At 42.5% G+C, this 24294-nt stretch overlaps 1 protein-coding gene across 1 annotated transcript in view; it reads left to right on the plus strand.

The window, feature by feature from the left end:
- Positions 1-484: 484 nt before the first annotated feature.
- Positions 485-24294, plus strand: part of LOC145415590 (gamma-aminobutyric acid receptor alpha-like) — a 336377-nt gene continuing 312567 nt past the window's right edge. The window contains exons 1-4 of the mRNA XM_080284811.1: positions 485-558; positions 2764-2862; positions 7366-7466; positions 9044-9111. Of these exons, the coding sequence (XP_080140937.1) occupies positions 485-558; positions 2764-2862; positions 7366-7466; positions 9044-9111 (342 nt within the window). The remainder of the gene's footprint in view (positions 559-2763; positions 2863-7365; positions 7467-9043; positions 9112-24294) is intronic.

Genomic DNA, 24294 nt, shown 5'->3' on the forward strand with positions numbered 1-24294 from the left:
GGTATGCCACAGGATGTTGCATAGCGGTGTCCAGCCTGTGATGTATGCTGTGCCAAGAAGGGACCCAAGAAACGTCATTGTGTCCCTCTTCAGCTGTACCAAGTGGGTGCACCAATGGAAAGAATCGTGGTGGAAATTGTTGGCCCTTTGCAACTCACTGAAATAGGTAACCGGTATATATATATATATATATATATATATATATATATATATATATATATATATATATATATATATATATATATATATATATATATATATATATATATATATATATATATATGTCGCCATGGACTGCTTCACAAAGTGGCCAGAAGCCTATGCCATCCCAGATCAAGAGGCTGTGGCTGTTGCTCAGTTGTTGCTTGACAAGTTCTTCTGTCTTTTTGGGATGCCACAAGAGATACATTCAGACCAAGGTAGAAACTTCGAGTCTGTTGTGTTCTATGAGTGCTGCAATTTAATGAGGATCAAGAAGACCAGGATGACCCCACACAGGCCACAGTCGGATGGGTTGGTGGCAAAATTCAACTGGGCCATGGGACAAGAACTGGCCAAGTACTGCATAGAAGGACAAATGGAGTGGGACCAGAAATTACCTGCTTTGTTGATGGCATATCGGTCTGCATCCCATGAGTGTACCGGCTACACCCCTGCAAAACTGATGTTGAACCATGAGTTATGCTTACCCATTGACTTGTTAATGGGAAGACCACCTGGTGAAGAGTTGCCTACAGACACCTCCAGCTATGTGAAACATCTTCAGGAAACGCTGGCCGAGGTACATCATCAAGTGCAAGGAGCCCTTAGTTTTCAGGAGAGGTGATGAATTGCAAGTATAATGCCAAGGCAAGTGAGGTGAGCCTCAAGGATGGTGTCAAAGTTTAGTTATACAATCCTCAGAGGAAGAAGGGACAGTCACCGATGCTGCCGAGCACGTGGGATGGGCCTTACACTGTGTTGGACCTCCTATCAGACGTAACGTACCAGATTCGTGGAGGCAGGAAATCTCGACCAAAGATGGAACACGTGAATCATCTGTGGCAGTACCGTGGGCCAGGATGTCTCCGAGGAATCGTGCTCTGCAGCAGCCAAGGATGTTGAGGAGGACCAAGGATGTGAAGTACAAGAGGATGGTGACAGTTTCTCAAGAGAGGAAGTGAATCAGGAAGAAGAGCAAGTCATTCCAGGAGGAGTGGTCTGTGTGGAGGAGAAGGGACGTCGTTGGAAGCAGCATAGGAGAAGACCTGATAAGTTGAAAGATTAGTCTGTGTATAATTAAATGTTTAGTTTGGATTGAGGGTTGTGTTTGTGTGCATTGTGTAGTTTTGTTGGGACGACAAAGGACTAGGGAGGGGGTAGTGTTAAAAAGCTGGATTGCTAGTTAGATTGTGCTGGAGAGTTCCCGACGATTCTCGTATTTTTTGGTTTTTTTTTGCTACGTGTCAGAGCTGCCAGTTAGCCTGCTGTTTTTGAGCAACTTATTTTGTAAGTTATGCATTAATTTTTTGTGCCCTTTTTTCCCTATAATTTTTTTGTTTATGTGATTGTTTGTTGAATTATGTAATTTTATGTCAGTTTCTGTGTTAAAGAATTTAGAGTGTTTGCAGTGTAAGTAAACTCTGGCATATTTTAGATGTCTCCGAGTTGGTAATTGTTGTAACCGGTGCTCCCTCGAGAATTCATGAGAACTGTGGAGAAGTAGTAGAAAACTCTAGAATATGGGAAGCTTATATAAGGATGGGGAGGAGACTAGAGCAGTTTCATTCAGTTTTCAATTCAGTTTGAGTGTAGTTCAGTGTCAGTGCAGTTAGTGAAGTTTGTATATTTTCGGTACTTGTGAAAACAGTGAAGTGTTGATGGCAAGCATCAAGTGTAACTGCAGTTAGTGAAAATTGTATAGCTCTGGTATTTGTGAAAACAGTGAAGTGAAGTTGGGAAGCATTAAGTGTAATTATTTGGAAAATAAAGACTGAATTTTAGAAGCCCTAGGAAGAACAATTCACTGGGCAACGTCCTTCCTATACTGATCTACTGCTGTTGGAGCCTGTGGCGGTGTGGGATGGGGACGTAACAGTATTATTACAGTCTACCTGGCTCACAGATGATGGGTAGTTTTGGTTTATTTATAGTGACATCAGGGAACTTTTTTTAAGTTTAGAGAGGGACCTTCGGTCTAAAGAGGTTAACTCATTCAGTACGAAAGGAGTCTCCTAAACTGACCGAAATTGTTACGCTGCCTACAACAAAATGAAGAGGACCACCGTAGTCAGTGAATTTACCTTTTCACTTCTACTGGTACACTTTGTTATTTTGTAAGTCAAACACCAGATATATTTGTCTAACTGAGATCTCCTAGCATTTAGAAACTTCAAAAACCGTCCCGAGTTACCCCCTTTTTCCTACTGGCAAAGCTAGCATTGATATTTAGTGAATATTTCTCTTCACTCGATACAAATTGTAGAACTTAAATGGTTAATATGCACTGGCCCTCCTTTACCCGCTAATCCCCGCTCCAGCTCAGTATCCTACCTACTCCCTACCTTATCAACCTTCCAACTGCCTCCCTCGCTCAACCCTCACTAACTCTTCCCCCCCCTCAACCCCCACTAATCCCTCCCCCACTCAGTCCATCACTAACCCCTCCCCCGCTCAACCCCCACTAACCCCTCCCCCGCTCAACCTCCACTAACCCCTCCCCCGCTCAACTCCCACTAACCCCTCCCCTGCTCAACCCCCACTAACCCTCCCTTCCCCCAACAGTGCAGCAGCCAAGCACCACCACCGTCCGCCTCCTCCCCCTCCACCACCTCCCCCTCCAGCTCGTAACAGGACCTTCCCCAACATCAACTTCTCGTTCAGGTAAGCTAATGTTTCTTCTATCGGCACTGACTCCACCTACAACAATAACATAACTACTAGTGTTCTATAGCAACTACATCATTGTTTTCATCTTAGCTTTTTCTTCTTTTCTTTTTTCTTTTTTTTTTTTAATCAACACTACGAGCCCAATATAGTTCTTCATCTTACTCGTTGCAGCTTTCCTCTTGTGGTTTATTTAGATCAACGACAGAATAAGACAATGCTATGGCTCTGCTTCCTTTCCATGGCACTTCTTTATAACTAGTGCTATATTCTAGTGCTAATTTTTTGTTACAACTCAGTACTCAAGATGGAAATATGGCAGTTTTAGGATAAATTTAGGTGAAATGAATATAGTTATAGTACTTCACCTACAACAATAATGCAAGTCCTATTTTTCTACTCCCACTATGTCTTCGTCGTCTTTTCTTTTTTGCGTTTACTTCTACGCTATGAACATATTAATATTAATACCATGATAATTCATGCACCCATCGCCACATCAGCAACGTAGAGTCCCGGAGCAAGGCTACTCACACCAGACAGTGAAGGCAAGAATAACTGGGCAGTACATCTCAAACACCCTCGGACTAAACCTCTTATGGGCCACACCTAATCGGAGTGCCCTAACCCACTGGACTACCAGTCATAAAATTGTTGGCTGTAATTAATAGCCGTAATAAATGGTTTCATAGTTTACAGTAAATCCAATGGTTTCGTCACTCAGTGAAGAGTCATGTAAAGGTTGCAACAGCACGACTGAATGGATGGTGGGAGCCATTGTTTACCTTATTATTATTATTATTATTATTATTATCAGTAGTAGTAGTAGTAGTAGTAGTAGTAGCAGCATTATTATTAACTATTAATACCACTCCTCATACTGTTACTGCTACTACTGCTACTACTGATGTTGTTGTTGTTGCTACTACTACTACTACTACTACTACTACTACTACTACTACTATTACTGATACTACTATAACTACGACTACGACTACCACTGCTACTACTACTACTACTACTACCGTAATTCAGTAGGGTGATTCATTACTCTGATGCTCGAGAATAATGTCAATACATCTGTTTCATTTAACGAATGAAGTTAAATGAAACTCCATACATACTAACTTCAGTCTGTGTCAGTCATATACTGCATATGACACTATATCAGACATTTGAACTTAAAGAATTTAATGCTGCTTTCCCACCAGAGCGGCGCTAAATGAACATCAGTTGGTTAACTGCACTGATCTGGTGATCATTGCATGTTCCATATCTGACAGCATAATTACGAGCGAGCGAGCGCAGCGAGCGAAGCAGGCATGTGTAGCGAAGCGATGTTTACTCACCTGAGAAATAAGCGGCCCGACACGACCCGGCTCGACCGCGATGGTATTCGGGGACTAATAACTTCTCTACAATATGAGATAGAGAAGATATTCTTTCAGCAGGTAGTAGATACATTCAATAAATTTTGTTTTTAGCTATATATTTACTCCTGAGATCAAAGAAACCCTTTGGAACCCATTGCTCCAAGGCAGTGTACCGAGGGCTTCAAAAGACATGCTCCTCTATGAAAAATCAAAAATTAAAAACAGATTTCCTGTTGTAACACTATGATTTCTTGCATGAGTTCCAACAATTAAATACCGGATATTACACTCATAATTATACATGAAAGTTTTTTCTATGTTTAAGGGGTGAAATCAGCAAAGGCAATCGCCTCATTTCTTGGTTTTATCATTTGTTCAATAGCCAGGCGTTTACCGACGTAAAACATTGACACGGCAATTCGGGAGCAGAGAACTGAACATTGCGTGTGCGACAAATGCCACGATTCCTCGCTATATGCACATCCAGAGAGAACACGTGAGAGAGAGAGAGAGAGAGAGAGAATACTTGAGAAAGTAAATATTTTAGCTCAATTATTCTTCTGTTATTGTTCAACTACCTCATCAGAAATGATGAAAGTTTACACCATGATGAAATTATGATAACAGGTGTACGTACAAACGCTCGCGCTCTCGCCACGCGCTCACAAAGCTCACTTTACTGGTTTTATTTCTCCTGATATGATGCAAGATTTTTTCCTTTCCTGGTTGTAGGGCCACTTTACGGGATAAGGATTTAAAAACATACCTCGCACGTACACTTGATTGCCTAAAAGAAGACATTGCTAGTAAGGATGTAGCCATCCAGTTTGGCATTTGCATCAAAAACTTCGCTAGTTTGGAACCCCGTGTTCAATAACATTTAAAAGCTGAAGAAGACTGCTTTCAGAACTTGATTTAACCGTGGATAGATTATAACAAAAAGAAGAAAGTAAATACCAAATTTGACTGAAATAAGTTCATTAACAACGAATTATATACATTTGTCTGTGGCCTCACAGTAAAGAATCACGCTATACTACTACCACTACTGCCACTACTACAGCTATTACTACTACTGTCTACGATACGGCCACATCTGTTACGGACAATTAACCTATTAAGTAGGGTGACACCCTTTTGCATTTCATTTGTATTAGTATGTCCTTTTATGTGTTCTCATATGTATGCACACTATCGAGTTGCCATCGACCACGTATACAGATTCTCATGACCAATTCAGCTACTGCAGCACAGTTTCCACATACAACTTTCACCCTACACTCAGAAAACCTCCCATACCAATACTTTTGAGTAAAACATTGGGTGGGGGGTGGGTCACTCATCCGGTAACAGAAAGGACGAGTTCTTTGGTCCTACGGACAGACTGCTTTTCAGGAGCCATAAAACGTGACTTAAACGCATGTTAGGTGTGTCCAAGCTGGCCGCTCCAGTACATAAAATATATGCATATAGGCTATCTCCTGATAATTTTATTCAGCTCAGAAATAAAGAGTTGAATTGAAGGGGTTAAGGAAAGCTATGCTGAAGATCCTCAGTTCGAAAAATATCTGCTCAGCTGAGTAAAATCATCCGGAAGAAACAAGAAAAGTTAAACAGTTGTCCTTGTAGTGCACAAGCCTAATTAACAAACAAGCTCAAATTCTACTGATGCAAACATTGTTATATGAGCTTCAACACTTTAGTAAATCAAGTACGGTGGCAGAGCTCTGATCGGTTCAAATCGGTTCAAATTATGTCAGTCCCGTAGGGTGGTCTTTTATGGCAAACTTTAGCCATCTAGACTACGGTAGCCTAGCCTCGGATCCTACAACATCCCCGGCACTCCGGTAGTCCCCGCGAAGCGATATTATGACTAGCTAGATAGTTTTTGTTTAATCTACAGATCAATATAATATAAGCTACTAATACACCAGCACCATTATTAACTCCAGCATTATTATCGCTCGTTAAAATTTCACCAGAGAAAAATGAAAATACTAATTTTAGTCACGTGAGTCGTATTAATATACCATTCCTGACATAACCCTTTTAAATACCATTAACCCATAAAGGGATAAAAGATCATATCATTAACTTTACTTTATAAACAATGACAGGTAGGTTATAATTCATCAACTCCCAAAGTTTGTGTGACAGAAACTTAAAAATGTGTTATGATTTTTCAGAGTTGTTTCCTAACCATGTATCTTAATGTCATGTATCCGGTGATCTTTTTTTTCACTTTCTTCTTTTTATATATCCTTGCTCTCTTCATGCGATTTTATTTACCTTAGGGAAGACATTTCGAGGTGAAGGAGGTCAATATACAGTAAGTATGAAAAGAAAAAGAATACCTAACGTCCTAGGGTTGAAGTAGTGCTTTGTGTTTGTCGATTCCCGTCTCTCTTCTCTTCTCGCTCTGTTATTTTCGTCTTCTGTTCGTCTTCTTTTCTCTCTTCTCTCCGTCTTCCTTTTTTCCCTTTCTTCTACTGTGTCTCTCTCTTCATAGCCCTCTCCTCTTCCACATTGCTCTCTTCTCTTCTCTCCTTCCTCTTTCCTTTTCCTCCCCTTAATCCTCTAAATTTCCCCTCCCCTTCCTTTCCTCTTTTTTCCCTTTCTCCTATATTTTCTTCCTCTTTCCTTTTCCCTCTTTCCCTTTACTCCACCTGCTCCACTATATTCTTCCCTCCACTTCCCCAGGTCCCCTCTCCACATCCTCTTTTCTCAGCTACGTATTTCCCTTTTCCCTCTTCACTCCTCTCCACCTCTTACATTTCTCTCTACATTTTTCCTCCTCTCGTACCTTTTTCTCTTTTTATCTATTTCCCTCTCTTCCATTCTCCTTTTCCTTCCCTTTCGCTCCTCTTCTCATCTCTCTCATATCCTGCTTACTTCCCTTATTTTTTTCCTCCTTCTCCTTCTTCACTCCTTCCCTCTCCTTCCTGTATTACCTTTGTTTTCCCTTATCCACTACCCTTCCCTTTCTGCCACTCCTCTCCTTCCCATCCGCCTGCACTATCTTCCAGTCTCTTCCCTCCTCTACCGAAACACGGACTCTCTATCTCTGTCTGTCTGTCTGTCTGTCTGTCTGTCTGTCTCTCTCACTAACCCCTCGCCATCCCCCCAGGCCTGGTCGCATGGGCCGCATCACCCCCTCCAAGAACATCTCTCGCCTACTGGACAGCCTGCTGGAGGGGTACGACCAGAAGCTCAGGCCGAATCTGGGAGGTCAGTACGAGGTCATGGGTCACTGGTTAGGTCATATATCACAGATGGGGCTGGATAAGGATACATTAATGAGTAACGTTGGCACAGAAGTAAATTCCATGACAGATGTTCACAATATTATGTTTAAATGGAATAACTGCAAACATATTAATATCCTTTGGTCCCTACATTGATCCAGTCTTAAACCCCTACCTTAATGTTTTTCGTCCCTTCTTTTGGCATCTTACAGCCCTGACCTTTGAGTGCTTTGGCCTAAACTTTTGCATCCCTTGGCCCTGACCCTGTCATATTCTAAACCAAATTTTGGCAACTTTCTAACCTAACCTTGGTATTCTTTGTCCATTGTCTCTATCTTTTAAGGGAGTATTTATGAGCATCGAGTGAAGTAAATCTATAAAGTACATCTCTCAGTCCTAACCTTGGCATTTTTCGGCCATAATCTTGATAATTTTTGGTCCTAAGATAATTTACCTTCTGTTCTAACTCAGGCATTTTTATCTGGTATGACCAAAGATTTCCTGTCTACCTTAACTGGACGGAGATTTTCGTCGTTCTGCAGCTTATTTCATGTAGCTCAATAGTAGAACAGGGCAATATTATGGATCTGTATCCTGTCTATAATAATGATCACAACAGGCACCACTTTCTAGTGTTATCGTCGTATGCTTAAACAAAAAGGTGGATGTCCTGAGTTGCACTCAGCAGCAATTGATCTGATTAAATAAACCATGGAATGCACACTGCGGGGTGCCAGATTAGTGCGATCTTTCAACTAAAAATTACTGGGAAAATATGTGAATCGTAAAAAGGTTTTTCAAAATCCTGTCTAGATGATGTAATGATTTATGTAAAACTATTCTTCCTGCATCGTCACGCATAACAATCTCACCCCTTTTGTCACAATGGTGACAAAACATACGAACAAATTGTGGAATGCACTTGTGGAATGCGCCGATCGCACAAATGTCGAATGCCACAATTTTTGTATAAGCATATGACCATTATGTACACTATACCATTTAAGAAGAAAAGATGGCTGTGTTAGGCCAAGTGAAAGCAATCAGAGTATACTCGGACAAATGAGTGTCCACCCTACCGCCGGGGGAATGCTTTTTTTTTTTTTTTTTCTGTTTGTTTTTTTAACTGTCGGGTGAGCATTTATTATGTAAGAAAATATATCTTATGTCAGCGAGGATACGCCTCACAACCTCCATATACTAAAACAAAGCTAAGTGGCCAGATACACGAAATTACTATCAGTGCCCTCTCATACCTGCGATTTTTCTGCAAGAAAAGCAACTGTTACGGGACTATTCGGCACTGCATTTTTGTCCGTCCTCTCGCACAAAACAAATTAGTGTTCGATAATTTCCTCTTGTAATTAGGATCTGTATTTGCAACATGAATAAAGAAGAGGGAAAAATTCCAAGCTCTCCCTGTCCTCCCTACAAAAATATACAGGGGTTACAGGATATTGATTCTAAATTTGTTTGCGACTCAGGCCCCAGGCAGATAAGGGTGGCACAGGTAGATGAGGCAGGGAAGTTAATTAACCTTACCTTCATTTTTGCCCGCAGGTGAACCTACCACCGTGGAGATTGACATTGAGGTGCGCAGCATGAGTCAGATCTCAGAGATGGACATGGTAAGTGGATGGATGGGTAAGTGGATGGATAGATAGACAGATATATAGATAGAGAGATATAGAGATAGACAGATAGATAAATAGGCAGACAGACAGATACACGGACAGATGGCTGGAATGATGGCTGAATAGATGGATGCAGACAACAGGATGAATAAACTGAAGGAAGGAAGAATGGAAGGAATGGTGGATGGATGATAGGTTGATGGATGGATGGATGGATGAACAAATGAATGAATGAATGAATGACTAAGTGAAGAGTAGGTGGCTAACTGAATAGCTGTGAGGATAGATTGAAAGGACAAAGGATGGATGGGTGGATGGATGGATGGATGAACAAATGAATGAATGAATGAATGAATGACAGTGAAGAGTAGGTGGCTAACTGAATAGCTGTGAGGATAGATTGAAAGGACAAAGGATGGATGTGTCACGGTGTTTTTATAATAACACGGTGTTTTTATAATAAATGGTTAAATGTTATTTAAATTAATATTAATATTCAATAATATTAAAGAGCAGGGACAATGATTGTCTTGCTAAATCGTGCAACGATTCTCTAAGAACGAGAATTTAAAAACTCTCAACAGTACACAGCAGAGACTAATTACTCACAATTGCTGAATTACTGTACTGTTAGCCTCTGGAGAAAGTTACTTCACCCCTGACAATAAATAACTAATACTAATAATAATATCAGGCTCTTGCTGATGCTTTAACTCCTATCTGGCACAACGGATTTTAAATTAATACAACAAGACTGGTCTAAGTACCAGTTATGAAAGCAAACGTTTATGCAAGCTAGGAGCTATATGGAAAATAAGCTAAATTTGGTGAAATGAAACAAGATTTTACTTTACATTGAGCTCAAGAAAAAGAACTGTTAAATTTATTAATCACAAAAAATAAATTTAACGTTACAATTCAAATCAATTAAATGAGACGCACTCACTCACTCACACAAAAGCTAAATACTTACGCCTAGGAAAAAACACCTTAACTAAACTCTTAAAACTAGGATTATACAAAAAGGAAATACCAGTCGATGAATGCTATGTATCACCCGGGGGATGGGAGGACTGGATTACTGTACTAGTGGAGTTTGGGTGCTAGGGACCTCTCACACTGCTGGCACAGGACCTTTCTCTGTCACAACAAACACTAGACTGACCAAGTCGTGGGAAAGAAAAGCAGAGCACTAGGCCGCATTTTCTAACGGTCGAGTGAGCAGGGGCGAACAATAAAAAAACAATAGTATCGCTCAGTACAGCACTTAGTGACGTGCATTAAATCGGTCACTTTTGAAAACGGTGATGAATGTTTTGAAAAGCATACTCCGAAATGGAGAGAGAAACGGTTAACTGAGCGATACACAGTGAGTTTTCCACTAATAGTTCGTGGCTTCCCACAAAAGGGAAATGTCGCGAATTGATTCGTGACATTACGCCCCTACAAAATTAAATTTTTTCCTTATGGGAAAAAATTTGTGGATATATATATATGTACACATCCTAAGTCATTCACACAAGATTCACACTGTGGTGTGTGTGCTATCCTGCTACAGGAGAAAGTCGCAGTCGCCAGTGAGCGAAAAAAAACTCGTATTTACGTTAATAGAAGCAAGCTTGAGGGAAAAACTCCGTGACGACGGTGAAAATCCTGTACTCAGGTCAAACTGAGCGAAAAGTCGCTACATTTACACTGACAACTAATTGTTGTGTAGCGTGGTGTATGTAATACATGGTGTAGGTGTGACAGTTGTAGTGTAACTGTACCTATGTGTAAAATGACATAGTAAATAATAACATGGCGACGACGAAGGCAGAGGAGAAGAGGTGGCAGCGTGCGGCAGACGATCAGCTGGTCCGCACAGCAAAACTGCTACACCCATTGCTGAACCTGCAAAACCAATTAAGGTGGAGCATCAAAAGTGTCAATGAGACAAAATTTTATCATGTTACAATTACTCTCTCTGCCTAGCAGTCAGTGCTACGACGTACATTCGAGGTCGCCATTAATTTTAGCACACGATTATGTCAGCAAGTTGAGAATCCTTGTGCAAACTCGGGTCTTCCATAGCCTTGAACTGCACATGGGTTCTCAACCTGTGCCTTAACCTACAGTACTTATATTAGTATCGGGGAGCTGAGAATCCTTGTGCAAACTTGGGTCTTCCATAGCCTCAAGTCGCCTCTGCGGAGTTCTCTCTCTAACTTCCCCCTTAACCTACAATGCTTATATTAGTATCGGGGAGCTGAGAATCCTTGTGCAAACTCGGGTCTTCCATAGCCTCAAGTCGCCTCTGCGGAATTCTCACTTCCCCCTTAACCTACAGTACTTATATTAGTATCGGGGAGCTGAGAATCCTTGTGCAAACTCGGGTCTTCCATAGCCTCGAGTCGCCTCTGCGGAATTCTCGCTTCCCCCTTAACCTACAGCACTTATATTAGTATCGGGGAGCTGAGAATCTTTGTGCAAACTTGGGTCTTCCATAGCCTCAAGTCGCCTCTGCGGAATTCTCACTTCCCCCTTAACCTACAGTACTTATATTAGTATCGGGGAGCTGAGAATCCTTGTGCAAACTTGGGTCTTCCATAGCCTCAAGTCGCCTCTGCGGAGTTCTCTCTCGAACTTCCCCCTTAACGTACAGTACAATACTTATATTAGTACCGGGAAGCTGAGAATCCTTGTGCAAACTTGGGTCTTCCATAGCCTCAAGTCGCCTCTGCGGAGTTCTCTCTCGAACTTCCCCCTTAACCTACAGTACTTCTATTAGTACCGGGAAGCTGAGAATCCTTATGCAAACTTGGGTCTTCCATAGCCTCAAGTCGTCTCTCAACTTCCCCCTTAACTTACGGTACATAATATGTATGTACAAGCCCTGGACATAATATGTCCTGTGGGGCCAATGGGGCGAGACGTCAGGTCTGCCCCCACTTCACCACTACCCTGTCTCTCAACTGTCTCAGAGATTACAGGTGTGGTTACAAATGGCACAGGAAGGGCATGTCCCTGATTAGTGGTGATACTTTGGCACACACTGCAGAAACGGACAAAACTATCTATGTCCCGTCCCATCCCTGGCCAGAAAAAGTCAGCTCGGATACGGCCCTGGGTCTTCCTTTTGCCCATGTGACCTCCTGAGGCTGAACAAAGACCCCATTGTAACACTGCTAGGCGGTACTTGGCGGGAACGACAAACAGCAGTCGAACCTCGCCCTCGGGTGTTCGTGACTCACGGTAGAGCCGTCCTTGTTTGCGAAGGAACTTGGCTCGACCTCCCCGTGAATACTTTATCACTCGACCCTTTTGTTTGTTCTGCATGGCAGCAAGTGTCAGGTCAGAATGTTGTTCTTGCACAACAAGTTGACTACACATCAGATCTTGCGGCGATTCAATGATCACTGGGGTGACACAGTCTGGAGCCTCAGCCGTGGCTCGTGTTACCGCAGCAGCCGAAGTCTGAGTAGAGCCATCATCGGAGCAACTATCCTTGGCTCCTTGAATATTGCGTACTATAAAGTCAAATAGAGGCTCTGGCATGACAACTGCAAGTGTCGTACCAGTATAAAATGGAGATGCCACCTGGATACATGCCTCAGGGAACAATCTCACTGATTCATCAATAAGCTTTGCATGGATCTGTCGACCTGTATACTGCTCAGGCCGAACTAAACTCTGCTTAACAGAGCAACCTGAGGAACCATTGTCTCTCAGGACCTTCACAGGAATGTCTCCCACAAACCCTGGCTGAACAAGGAAGGTACTGTCACCTGTGGGAGGGCCTGTGGAGGAAGCAGCTAGCCACTCATGAGGCTGCTGAATTGATGTGGCAAACATTGTGCCTTGAGGAAAAGATGGAACATTGGCCATCTGTGGAGGGGGGTTCACTGTCACTGTGGGACTAGTGAACTGTGGGGAAGTACCCACACTGGTAGGGACGTGACCACCAGGCTGCTGCTGAGGAATGAAGGCTGCATTCACTTTCTGCCTCTTTTGAGCTGGTGGTGGAAAAGTTTGTCCCGACGGTCGGTTGCGTGGCTGATACTGCTGCTGGGTAGGGTACTTGTTGTACCTCTTCCACTCAGGTTTCTGAGTGTTTTGCCCCTGGTCCTTCCACTGTGGTTTTGGACCTTGGCCATTACTCTGAGAATGGCCTTGGTGCTGGGATTCAGTCTGAGACGGCTTCCCAGACTTGGCAGTATCTTTTCTGCTCCAGGTGTTTTGCTTACGAGCTTGATACCCGTATGCAGTAAAGAATGCGTCAGCCTTCTCTGCCATTTGGCTGGCATCTTTCACCTGGCAGATCTTAAGCTGTGCTATGAGCTCAGCAGGTCACGACCTCTCTAGCTGTGTACGCAGCATAAGGTCAATTATCCCCTCATGCGTGGAAGGAGTTTCATCTTTCTCCATCCACTCATTTAAGTAAGCTGTGAGACGATCAAGGAACTGAACAGCTGTCTCCTTGTCTTGGAGACGAGCTCGCATGAACTGAACTTTGGCGTCGTCTACTGTGAGACCATACGCCTTAATGAGTGCAGCTTTCATCATCTCATATGTGAGATTGTCTCCACGAATTCTGTGGAGAATATCGAGGGCAGGGCCCTCAAATAGGCTAAGAAACTGAAGCCGCTTAGCTGCCTCGTCCAGTTGATACATGTCTGCCATGTCCTCAAAACGAGCTATGTACGGCTCGATTCGCTCGCTTTCCTTGTATGAAGGAAGCTTGATGCGTGGGGTCGCCAGGACATGTGCAGGGAAAACGCTCGTGGAGCTTGGACCAACTGCACCAGATGTGTCTGAAGCCAAGGAATCTCGCTTGAGCTTCAGCACTTCAAGTTCATGTTTTTCTCGTGCCTCACGTTCGGCACGTTCATATTCACGTTGTTCCCGCACGTGTTTTAAGTCGAGCTCGCGCTGTTTCTGCTCGTGTTCGCACTGTTCTCGCTCGTATTCGCGCTGTTCTCGCTCGTGTTCGCGCTGTTCTCGCTCGTATTCGCGCTGAATTCTACGCTCTTCACGAGCATCTTCCTCACGTTCTTGCTCGTAATTGAACCGTGAGAGAACGTAACTCTGTATTTTCTCTGGGTCTGTGAGACCCATATCTTTGGCTTCCTGTACATAAGCACTGGCTGCCATGATGCTAGCTCAATTTACTAAGTAACCGAAACTGAGTACTGACTGCTTAGCGACGAATACTAATAAACACAAGTAAAGAATACAGACACAAGCTAGTGGTGACCAGTCTTATCTAGTTAACTGGCAAAGATAATTAAAAAATGTAAATGACTAAGAACTCTCAATAATTAACACAATGGGTATGGCGGCTACCCAGGAGCGAATAAAATCGTGTGGCGTTACCAAGAATAAACTAGAGTTAAGTACTCTATTGATTAATAAAGCAAAAATTCACTTGCTAAATCAACGGTAACCACCAGTAAACTTGTGCCTATAAACTTTAATAATAAATACCTAAATATGAATGAGTGAGCACTATCTCGTGAATAGCTTTAGAGCTAGGAGTTAATATCCTGGCGAGGTCGCCAATTGTCACGGGGTTTTTATAATAACACGGTGTTTTTATAATAAATGGTTAAATGTTATTTAAATTGATATTAATATTCAATAATATTAAAGAGCAGGGACAATGATTGTCTTGCTAAATCGTGCAACGATTCTCTAAGAACAAGAATTTAAAAACTTTCTCAACAGTACACAGCAGAGACTAATTACTCACAATTGCTGAATTACTGTACTGTTAGCCTCTGGAGAAAGTTACTTCACCCCTGACAATAAATAACTAATACTAATAATAATATCAGGCTCTTGCTGATGCTTTAACTCCTATCTGGCACAACGGATTTTAAGTTAATACAACAAGACTGGTCTAAGTACCAGTTATGAAAGCAAACGTTTATGCAAGCTAGGAGCTATATGGAAAATAAGCTAAATTTGGAGAAATGAAACAAGATTTTACTTTACATTGAACTCAAGAAAATGAACTGTTAAATTTATTAATCACAAAAAATAAATTTAACGTTACAATTCAAATCAATTAAATGAGACGCACTCACTCACTCACACAAAAGCTAAATACTTACGCCTAGGAAAAAACATCTTAACTAAACTCTTAAAACTAGGATTATACAAAAAGGAAATACCAGTCGATGAATGCTATGTATCACCCGGGGGGTGGGAGGACTGGATTACTGTACTAGTGGAGTTTGGGTGCTAGGGACCTCTCACACTGCTGGCACAGGACCTTTCTCCGTCACAACAAACACTAGACTGACCAAGTCGTGGGAAAGAAAAGCGGAGCACTAGGCCGCATTTTCTAACGGTCGAGTGAGCAGGGGCGAACAATAAAAAAACAATAGTATCGCTCAGTACAGCACTTAGTGACGTGCATTAAATCGGTCACTTTTGAAAACGGTGACGAATGTTTTGAAAAGCATACTCCGAAATGGAGAGAGAAACGGTTAACTGAGCGATACACAGTGAGTTTTCCACTAATAGTTCGTGGCTTCTCACAAAAGGGAAATGTCGCGAATTGATTCGTGACAGGATGGATGGATGGATGGATGGCGGTAATGACTGGTTAATTCGTAGATGGATGGAGGGTGGATGGATGGACTGGTGAATGCCTACTGTACATGGAGAGAGAGAGAGAGAGAGAGAGAGGCGTGATAGTATGAGTGTTGGAGGGAGGGAGGGAGAATACACAAACGAAGGAGGGAGAAGGTAAAGGTAGTGAAGCTGGAACTGAAGGAAGGAGGGAGGGAGGGAGAGAAGGAGGGAAGAGATGAAGAGGCTAAAAAGGTGGAACTGAGGGAGGGAGGAAGAAAGGATGACAATGAGGAGGGAGAAAGGGAGACAGTGAAGAGAGTAGGGAGAGCATGAGGAAGGAGGAGATAGAGAGACTGGAGAGGAGGGAAGGAGAAGCTGAGAGAAGGAGGGAGCGGTGAATGAAGACAATAGGGAGGGAGGGAGGGAGGAATGGAGACACAAGGGAGAGAAATGTTACCTCTAATGGGACGCGACCTCAAGAGGGAGGGACAAAGATGACGGAGATAGGGAGGTGAAGCTGGAGGGAGGGTGAGGGAAGGGGAATGGAGGGAGGGTGAGGGAAGGGGAATGGAGGGAGGGTGAGGGAAGGGGAATGGAAGGAGGGTAGGGAAGGGAAGAATGAAGAAAAATGGAGGGAGGGTAGGGAAAGGAAAGAGGAAGAAAAAATGAAGGGAGGGAGTGGGAGAGAGGGGAAAGGAGGAGGAAGGGGAAAGAAAGGAAAGAAGGAGGAAGGGGTGAATGGAAGATGAAGGGACGGAGAAGACAAAAATGAAGGGAGGGAGAGAAAGGGAAGTATGGATGAATGGAGGAGGGGAAGGGGGAAGAAGGGGGGAGGAGGAAGGGGAGGGAGAAAAGGAAAGAGAAGGAGAGGGGAAGGAGGTAGGGTGGAAGGGCAACAAAAAGAGAGAAGAGTGAGAGGGGGGGGGGAATGAGAACGAGGGGGAGGAGAGAATGGAAAGACGGAGGAGGGAGGAAGTGAAGAGAGGAGGCAGATGGCAGAGAAGAATGGGAGAAAGGGGAAGGGGAAAGGGAGATAAAAGCATGGATTGCTAAGAGAGAGAGGGGAAGGGAAGCGGGAGGGAATGAGAGAGATATTAAGATACAGATGTGAGAAAATGGAGACAGGGAGAAGGGACAGAGAGAGAGAATGGGGTTCTGGGTTGAAGAAATGGAAGCGAGGGCTGGAGAGAGAGAGAGAGAGAGAGAGAGAGAGAGGGGGGGGGGATGCAGATGGGAGAAAATGGATGGAGAGAGGGAGAGTGGGTGGCAGAGGGGATATCTGCTTGGTGGGATGGGGAGGTGGAAGGGAGGGAGAAGGAGAGGGAGTATGGGAAGCGGAGTCAAGGTTCATTTGGGGGAAAATTAGAGAAGGATAGAGGGAGGATGGTGGGAGGAGGGGAAGATGGAAAAAGGGAAGGAGACAGAGGGGGATACGGAAGGGAGGGCGGGAGAGGAGTGGAGAGGCAGAGGAAAAGGCTGGGGGGAGGAAGGTAGGTATAGATTACAAATGGAGTAAAAATGGGAGGAGGGAGAGAGGGGGAAGTGAATCTGGATATAGGGTGGGAGGAGAGAGTAGGATGAAAGAAGGAAGGGGGACGGAAGGGAGTAAGTCAAGGTGAGATGATACTGAAATGACGGGAGGGGAGAGAGGAAGAGAGGGAAGAAGGGAAAGAGGTAAGGAGGAAGAAAAATACAGGGATAAAGAAGGAGGAGGGGAGGGAGAAGAGGAAATGACGAAAGAAATGGAAGAAAACCGCAGAGGGAGAAAGGAAGGAGAGACAAGTGCAAGTAGATGCAAGATGGAGGAAAGAAGAGATAAGAGGTGTAACAATGGAGGGAAGAAACCATAGAAATAAAGACGGGAGGAAAAGAGAAAGAGAGAGAGAGAGAGAGAGCGAGAGCGAGAGAGAGAGAGAGAGAGACAGAGAGAGAGAGAGAGAGAGAGAAGTAGTACCTCAAAAGATCTTACGACCCATACCAAGAAGGTACCATGAATAAAGATGCCAGGCACACGTGGCTACTCAAACAGTGAGATCAACTTATAGTAAAGATGAAGGCTCTCCCACCCATCTCTCCTTCCCACGGCACGGGCACGAAAGAGCAATACACCTAACCCGGAGAAAAAGGCCAGACTAGAAAATTTTACTGGAAGGAAGAAAGGAAGGAAACATATTATTTGCCACTAAGTTAGGCCTACCAGAACTTGGTGTAACCTACCTCTGAACTGTCCTATTGAGGAACTGCCGACTATTCTCCACCGGCAGTCAATTCCAGTACTGCAAACCATGTACCTGAAAAAAAAAAACCCTAGTGGTATAATAATTGTGGAAACACTTCAAGTTTCCATTCAGTATTCCTCTTTAAATCAGCATTTAATCTAAATATGAGCTGGTAGCTGATGTTCTTAAATTCATGAAGGGTGCCGAAAATCTCAATTAGCAGTCCACAGAAAAGCGTAATCTCTAACAAAAGAGGGCTAGTGCCTGCAGTCTTAACTGATCCCATGTGCCTGATGGACGGGAATAGTCTAGCAGTCCTCGTCTGGACTCTTTAAAGACTCGCGAAATCATTCTTCAGGGTCGACAGCCAGAACTACATGTCATAGTCCAGATGTAGTTGTACAAGGACCTGTACAGAGAAAGAGCTACGTATATCCTTTCTGCAAATAAACTGCATTTAGGAGCCCCTGTGTTTGCCACCCAAGATAGCGAAGCTGGCTTTGTTTTCAATTTGTCTGTCAGTGTGTCTGTCTGTGTCTTTGTGTCTGTTCGCACGATAACTTCGCAAACGCTCAAGATATCACAAAATTCTACAGGAGTGAAGTAGGGATGAAAATCTCCTACGAGTTCGAAATTGATGAAAGTAGGTCAAGGTCAAGGTCATACTCCGAACCGCTCTAGATTATGTATCAGCTCGCGGCTGGTGTGATTCCCCCCCTTGGGGCGGCCTCTAGTTTCTTCACTATTTTGATGCTATGTTTGGAGAACTTGAGATCGCTTATGGTTAGTTCACCAAAGTATTTCTCCAAGTCAGTACTGTCCTTTGTACTTCCTAACAAAGAGTATCTGGGTTCTTGAATTTGCATGATCAATGTGCATCATCCTGCATTTGTCCAGGTTGAACGATATTTGCTAGCATTCACACCACATCCCTGTTTTAACCACGTTTCAGCACATCTCTATCTTCTCGAAGGATGAAACGTTAATTCATCGTTTTATGTCGTCCAAAAATTTTGCATTTCAGCTGAAGATGCATACATATACATCATTGATTTAAGTGATACATGATAATAGACCCAGAACTGAACCCCGGGGCACTCCACTAGTAACTGATGTCCAATTAGTCAGCCAATTTTCAGTCCATCCAGCTAGCTTTCCTTGAACTGCTACGCACGCTAAACTAGAAGCTGGGGAGGGGGGGGGGAGGACGTCATTAACTTCGTCCCAGTGCTTCAGGGCCGTATACTCAGTAAGACATTGTCAATGTGGAGTCAGGCAATGAGTTTCTGATATCCATTTGAGAAATCCATGATGAGAAAGCACATCACGTCTGGCTGCCTCAGTGCTGACTGCATTCCGTAATAACACAGGTCTGGTGATAGCTTGACTGAAACGAAAAATGTCATCGTAGTGAAGGGACTAATGAGAGTTAGTCATGTGGGTCTCCATACGCCTCCGCCCTCTGTGATTTAACCCCCTCAGTCCGGTAACGTCCTTTTACGTTTTGCTTTTTGTAGCTGTCAGTTATTTTTATTCAGTTTAACACAGACTTCTTGCAGTGAAGGGGTTAACAACTGCTATACTAACCCCTGAAGTGAAAAGCTTCTGATCTGAGTAGAATCACCTGTGGGTCGCAAGAATATGAAAAATATATGTCATCCAACAGGACAGGTTAAGACTACAACCACATGTGCCAAATACGAGGGACATCCGCGGGGTGATTCCTGTCAACCCCTTCAACCTGATGACGTTTTTATCCTTGCAGCCTCCAAGCGATTTTCTTCAGCTTACGCTAGGCTTGAACTTCATTAAATCCTTCATTAACACGGGGTCTCTTCTAACCTGAATAAACTCATGTGGAGGACCCAGGAAAAAAGTAATACGTCATGGGCTGCAATCGCGTCAAGAAAGGGATTTAGCGGGGAAAGTGGACATGTGATTGATTAATATCCCAAGGTAGATCTGATCAGGGGGTGGATTTGTGTTGGAGTGAAAGTAAGGAAAAGAATTATGAAAATGGGTGAATAGAAGGAAGAAGGAATGGAAGGAGGGAGAAGGGAAGGATGGAATGACGGAGGAGTGAAAGGAAGGAAGGATGAAAAGGAGAGATTGAAAAAATGAATGAATGAAGGAAGGACTGAAATGTTGGGACGGAGGGAAGGAGGGAGGGAGAGACGAAGGGAAGGAGGGAGGAAAGAAGGAAAGGCGGAATGAAGGAAAGAAACAGGCAAAGGAGGAAAGGAAAGATAGATGGGTGGATGGATGAAGTGAAGGAAGGAAGGAAACAAGGTGGGAAGAATGGTTGGATGAATGAATGAATGGGTTTAAGGAGTGAATGAGGAAGGAAGGAAGGAAGGATGATTTAATACAAGGGTAGATGGATTAATCAGCCAATCACCCATCCACGAACATTAAGATATTTTCTACTCTATGAGCTTTTCACAAACTTAGGCTCCTGTAACGCACTATCAGCCGAATAAAATCGTCTGGTGTAGCCGGAATAGACTAGTTTTCATGTTTATGAATGAGTTAATAGTAAGAGCATTAACACTCCCATGTTCTTGTGACTCACTCAGTATGACAAAATCGTCTAATTTTAGCTTATATAAAACAGTAAAGCTGCACATGAGAGTTAACTAACTTAGCCCATCAGTCTTTTATGGGAAACTTTATCAAAGGCTTTGTGAAAAATCCAAATAATGACGTCGGATAATATTATCGCATCCAAGTTATAATTTTTTTGTGTAGCTGATTAGCGAGACACGATCAGTTAATAGGGAACACGTGTTGGGTGTCTCATTAGATTTTGCTCGTCAAGAATAAATATCGTCATCATCACCATCCTCCTCCTCCAATTCCTCCTTCTCCTCGTCATCATCATCCTGATTCTGATTCTTGTTTCCACCAAGTATGGGGCAAGTCAGGATCCAGAACCAAGGGAAAAGAGAGTGCAATAGTGGACGAAGTGTTAACCTCACGCTCAGTGCAGTGAGCCACATTACCATTCACACGTCATTACAGCACCCCTAATCTACATTATAGGCCTAACCATCGGCGCTTGTTTTTTTTTTTTTTCTATTTTCTTGGCTTCGCTTCACATACAGAGTCAGTCCATCGACTCCCAAGTTAAAAATGGAGGTCCGAACCTTGTCGTGAATCCCTCCGTGTATAATTCATCAAATCAGCTCGGTTTCCTTCGGCTTCCATAATCTCAACAACTTCCATCCCTCACTTTCTTACACACATATTTCCCATATCCATCCACTTTCTTCTAGGCCTACCACCCCTCCACCCAGCTTAACACTCACATAAACCTTTTTCGCTGCCCTGTCTACACTCATCTCTCAATATAACCGTACCATTTGAGCACTCTCACTTCTACCCTGTTACCTAGAAACTTCCTTATTCCGCATCTCTCGCGAATCACATTATATCATTATCCTCTCTACTCTACTCACTCCACACACATTGCTTACCAATACCATTTCCACTGCTCTTATATTTTTTGGATTTTCGCTCTCATGCCATGCCAAAATCTACACCAGTACATTACTGTGGACACTAACACACCTTCAAGCAATACTACTGCAGCCTCCATACTCAGACATCAAAGGTTTCAGAGCACCATTTACTACTCATCCCTGTGCCACTCTACTTTCCACTTCTTTTGCACATTTGCCTCTCTGTTAACGTACCTCATCAATTCAAGTCTCTCCGTTGACCAGCAGCACTTCACACCGAGTCATTTTGTCTCTCAACAACCATGTCATCATTTAATTTTTAATCACATTTATTTTCACAACCCGACGCTAACGGTTATTCATAAATCTCTAAACCAGTCTGCAAAGCTGCTATTCACTACTAGCAAAACAGCATCATGTGTTATCTGCAATAGTTCACTCCAAGAGTTTATTATTGCTAATCGAGAGGATATTTGAGTTTTTAAGCCTGTAATTCTACCGATTTATGTTTATCTCTCCATCTATGTATCTGTTTATCAATCTGAATATATTTATCAATCAGTTAATCTATTATATATATATATATATATATATATATATATATATATATATATATATATATATATATATATATATATGTATATATATATATATATATATATATATATATATATATATATATGTATATATATATATATATATATATATATATATATATATATATATATATATATATATATATATATATATATATATATAGGATGTCTCGGGAGGAAAGGACATAAGTCTCGGAAATGATAGATGAGGGAATTCTAAGAAGAAAATGCTATAACAACAATTTCCAAAATATCAATAGTTATACAAATACATTTACTAACGATCTTATGGGCGAAATATGCAACACACCTTTTTCTCCCAGAAGGTTATCAGTAATTACATCCCCGTAACGGTTGATACTTGAAGGCAGCTTCATAATTTTTTTTTTTAATTTGAATTCCCTCTTCTATCATTTCCGAAAGTTATACCTCTTCCTCCCGGGACACCCTTTATATATATATATATATATATATATATATATATATATATATATATATATAGATAGATAGATAGATAGATAGAGAGAGAGAGAGAGAGAGAGAGAGAGAGAGAGAGAGAGAGGAGTAGACTGTAGCACCTGTCGAACAGGGCAGTACTCCCGAGGTGGATGGCAAGCTGGTGATAGGGAGAGCTGGAGCTCCCGTTTCACCAGCCCTCAGGATTTGATCCTGACCATCTCCCTTTGCTGAACATTTTCAGTGCATTCATTTACATAGAGAGTAGGCCAGCATGCTCTCTTAATACCTCTACTGTACCTTCAACTGTCTACACCACACTACACACTCATAACATTTCACACCTTCTATTCACTCTCTTTAGTAATGGCCGCTGCAATGTTACTATCAAATGAGGTGGTACCTCAGATTGCCACCACCGGCAGGGTAGGGCTGGAGGCACAGGGTCCTCCCGGTCGCCATCAAGCGACTGTGCCGGCAGCGACTCTTGCAATTTCCAGTGATGCTCGTCAGCAGAAAAGTGAAAGTGCTGCTTCTTCTTCACCAACATCCGAGGCCTTAGTACAAATTTAAACTCAGATCATTTTTTCCTTCAGTCCATATCCCCTTTGACCCTTTTCCTCACAGAACCACAAATCTCACCCTCTACTGATGTATCCCCATCTTGTTTTCCCAGTTACCATCTCCTCACAAACTTCCGTAACAAGGGCGGCACCTGTTGCTATATCAAATTCCAATATGCAGTTGATACAATTATAAACTTCACTTCATCCAGTTTTGACTACTCATTGTATAAACTAAATTGTCAAAATATTACCAAATATATCTGTGTAGTCTATCGCTCCCCGAATGCTTCTTCGGAACCCAGTGTATTTGATTCCATATCCACACAGTTGAGTAACCTTAACCTTGCCCTTAGCACCGAAATTACCATTTTGGGTGATTTTAACATACATAATGTTAAATAGTTATTGCACTCTGCCAGGACTGATGACGCTGGTCTAGAGTGTGAGCTGTTTGCAGAATCGTTTAATCTCACCCAGCTGGTAAAGCAACCAATCAGAATACCTGATAATTCTTACCATAACGCCCATCTCTTGGATTTATTCTTGACAAATAATCCAGATCAATACAGGTAGAGGTACTGTCACCACTTGGATACTCTGACCACAATCTCATCAAAGCCTCATTAGTTAACCCCCCCACACCTCCCCGTTCTGAACCTGTCAGGTTGACCCAATCACACTTTGATAGGGCGAACTGGGCTGGATTTAGAAATTATCTTGCTGACATTCCATGACAGTCTTTCTTCTCTAGTGATCCCAGTTCTACCCAGTTCCACATTTGCGACTTAATACTAGCTGGTATGGATATATTCATACCAAGTCAACAGTTCACTAAAAGATCGAACTCTCCAAAATGGTTTGATGGCAACTGTGCCAGAGCAACGGCCCAAAAGTCATTAGCATATAACTCTTACTTAAAATCAAAAACATCTGAAGCACTCTCTCAATCTAAAATTGCTAGAAATCATGCAAAAGCTGTAATAAATCTAGCTAAACCAAATTTTCTTCAAAAGCAAGCATCAAAACTACTTAACAACCCTAATGACAATAGAATATTTTGGTTAACTCTTAATTCTTTCAATAATAACTTTAACAAGTCATCTTCCATTCCCCCACTAATATCTTCAGATGGGAACATTACAAATGACCTGCGTGTGAAAGCAGATATTTTTGCCAGTACATTTGCCATAAATTCTGCCATAGACGATGCCAGCAGAACGTCCCAGTACTAGAACTTGACTCTCCCGAAATTGTTCCACTTAAAATACAGACATGATACGTAAAATCCATCCTAGACATTTTACCTACCAACAAAGCT

The sequence above is a fragment of the Coenobita brevimanus genome, chromosome 103, assembly GCF_032717465.1.
Source record: "Coenobita brevimanus isolate Jiangsu-jjx chromosome 103, ASM3271746v2, whole genome shotgun sequence".
Classification (NCBI taxonomy): domain Eukaryota; kingdom Metazoa; phylum Arthropoda; class Malacostraca; order Decapoda; family Coenobitidae; genus Coenobita; species Coenobita brevimanus.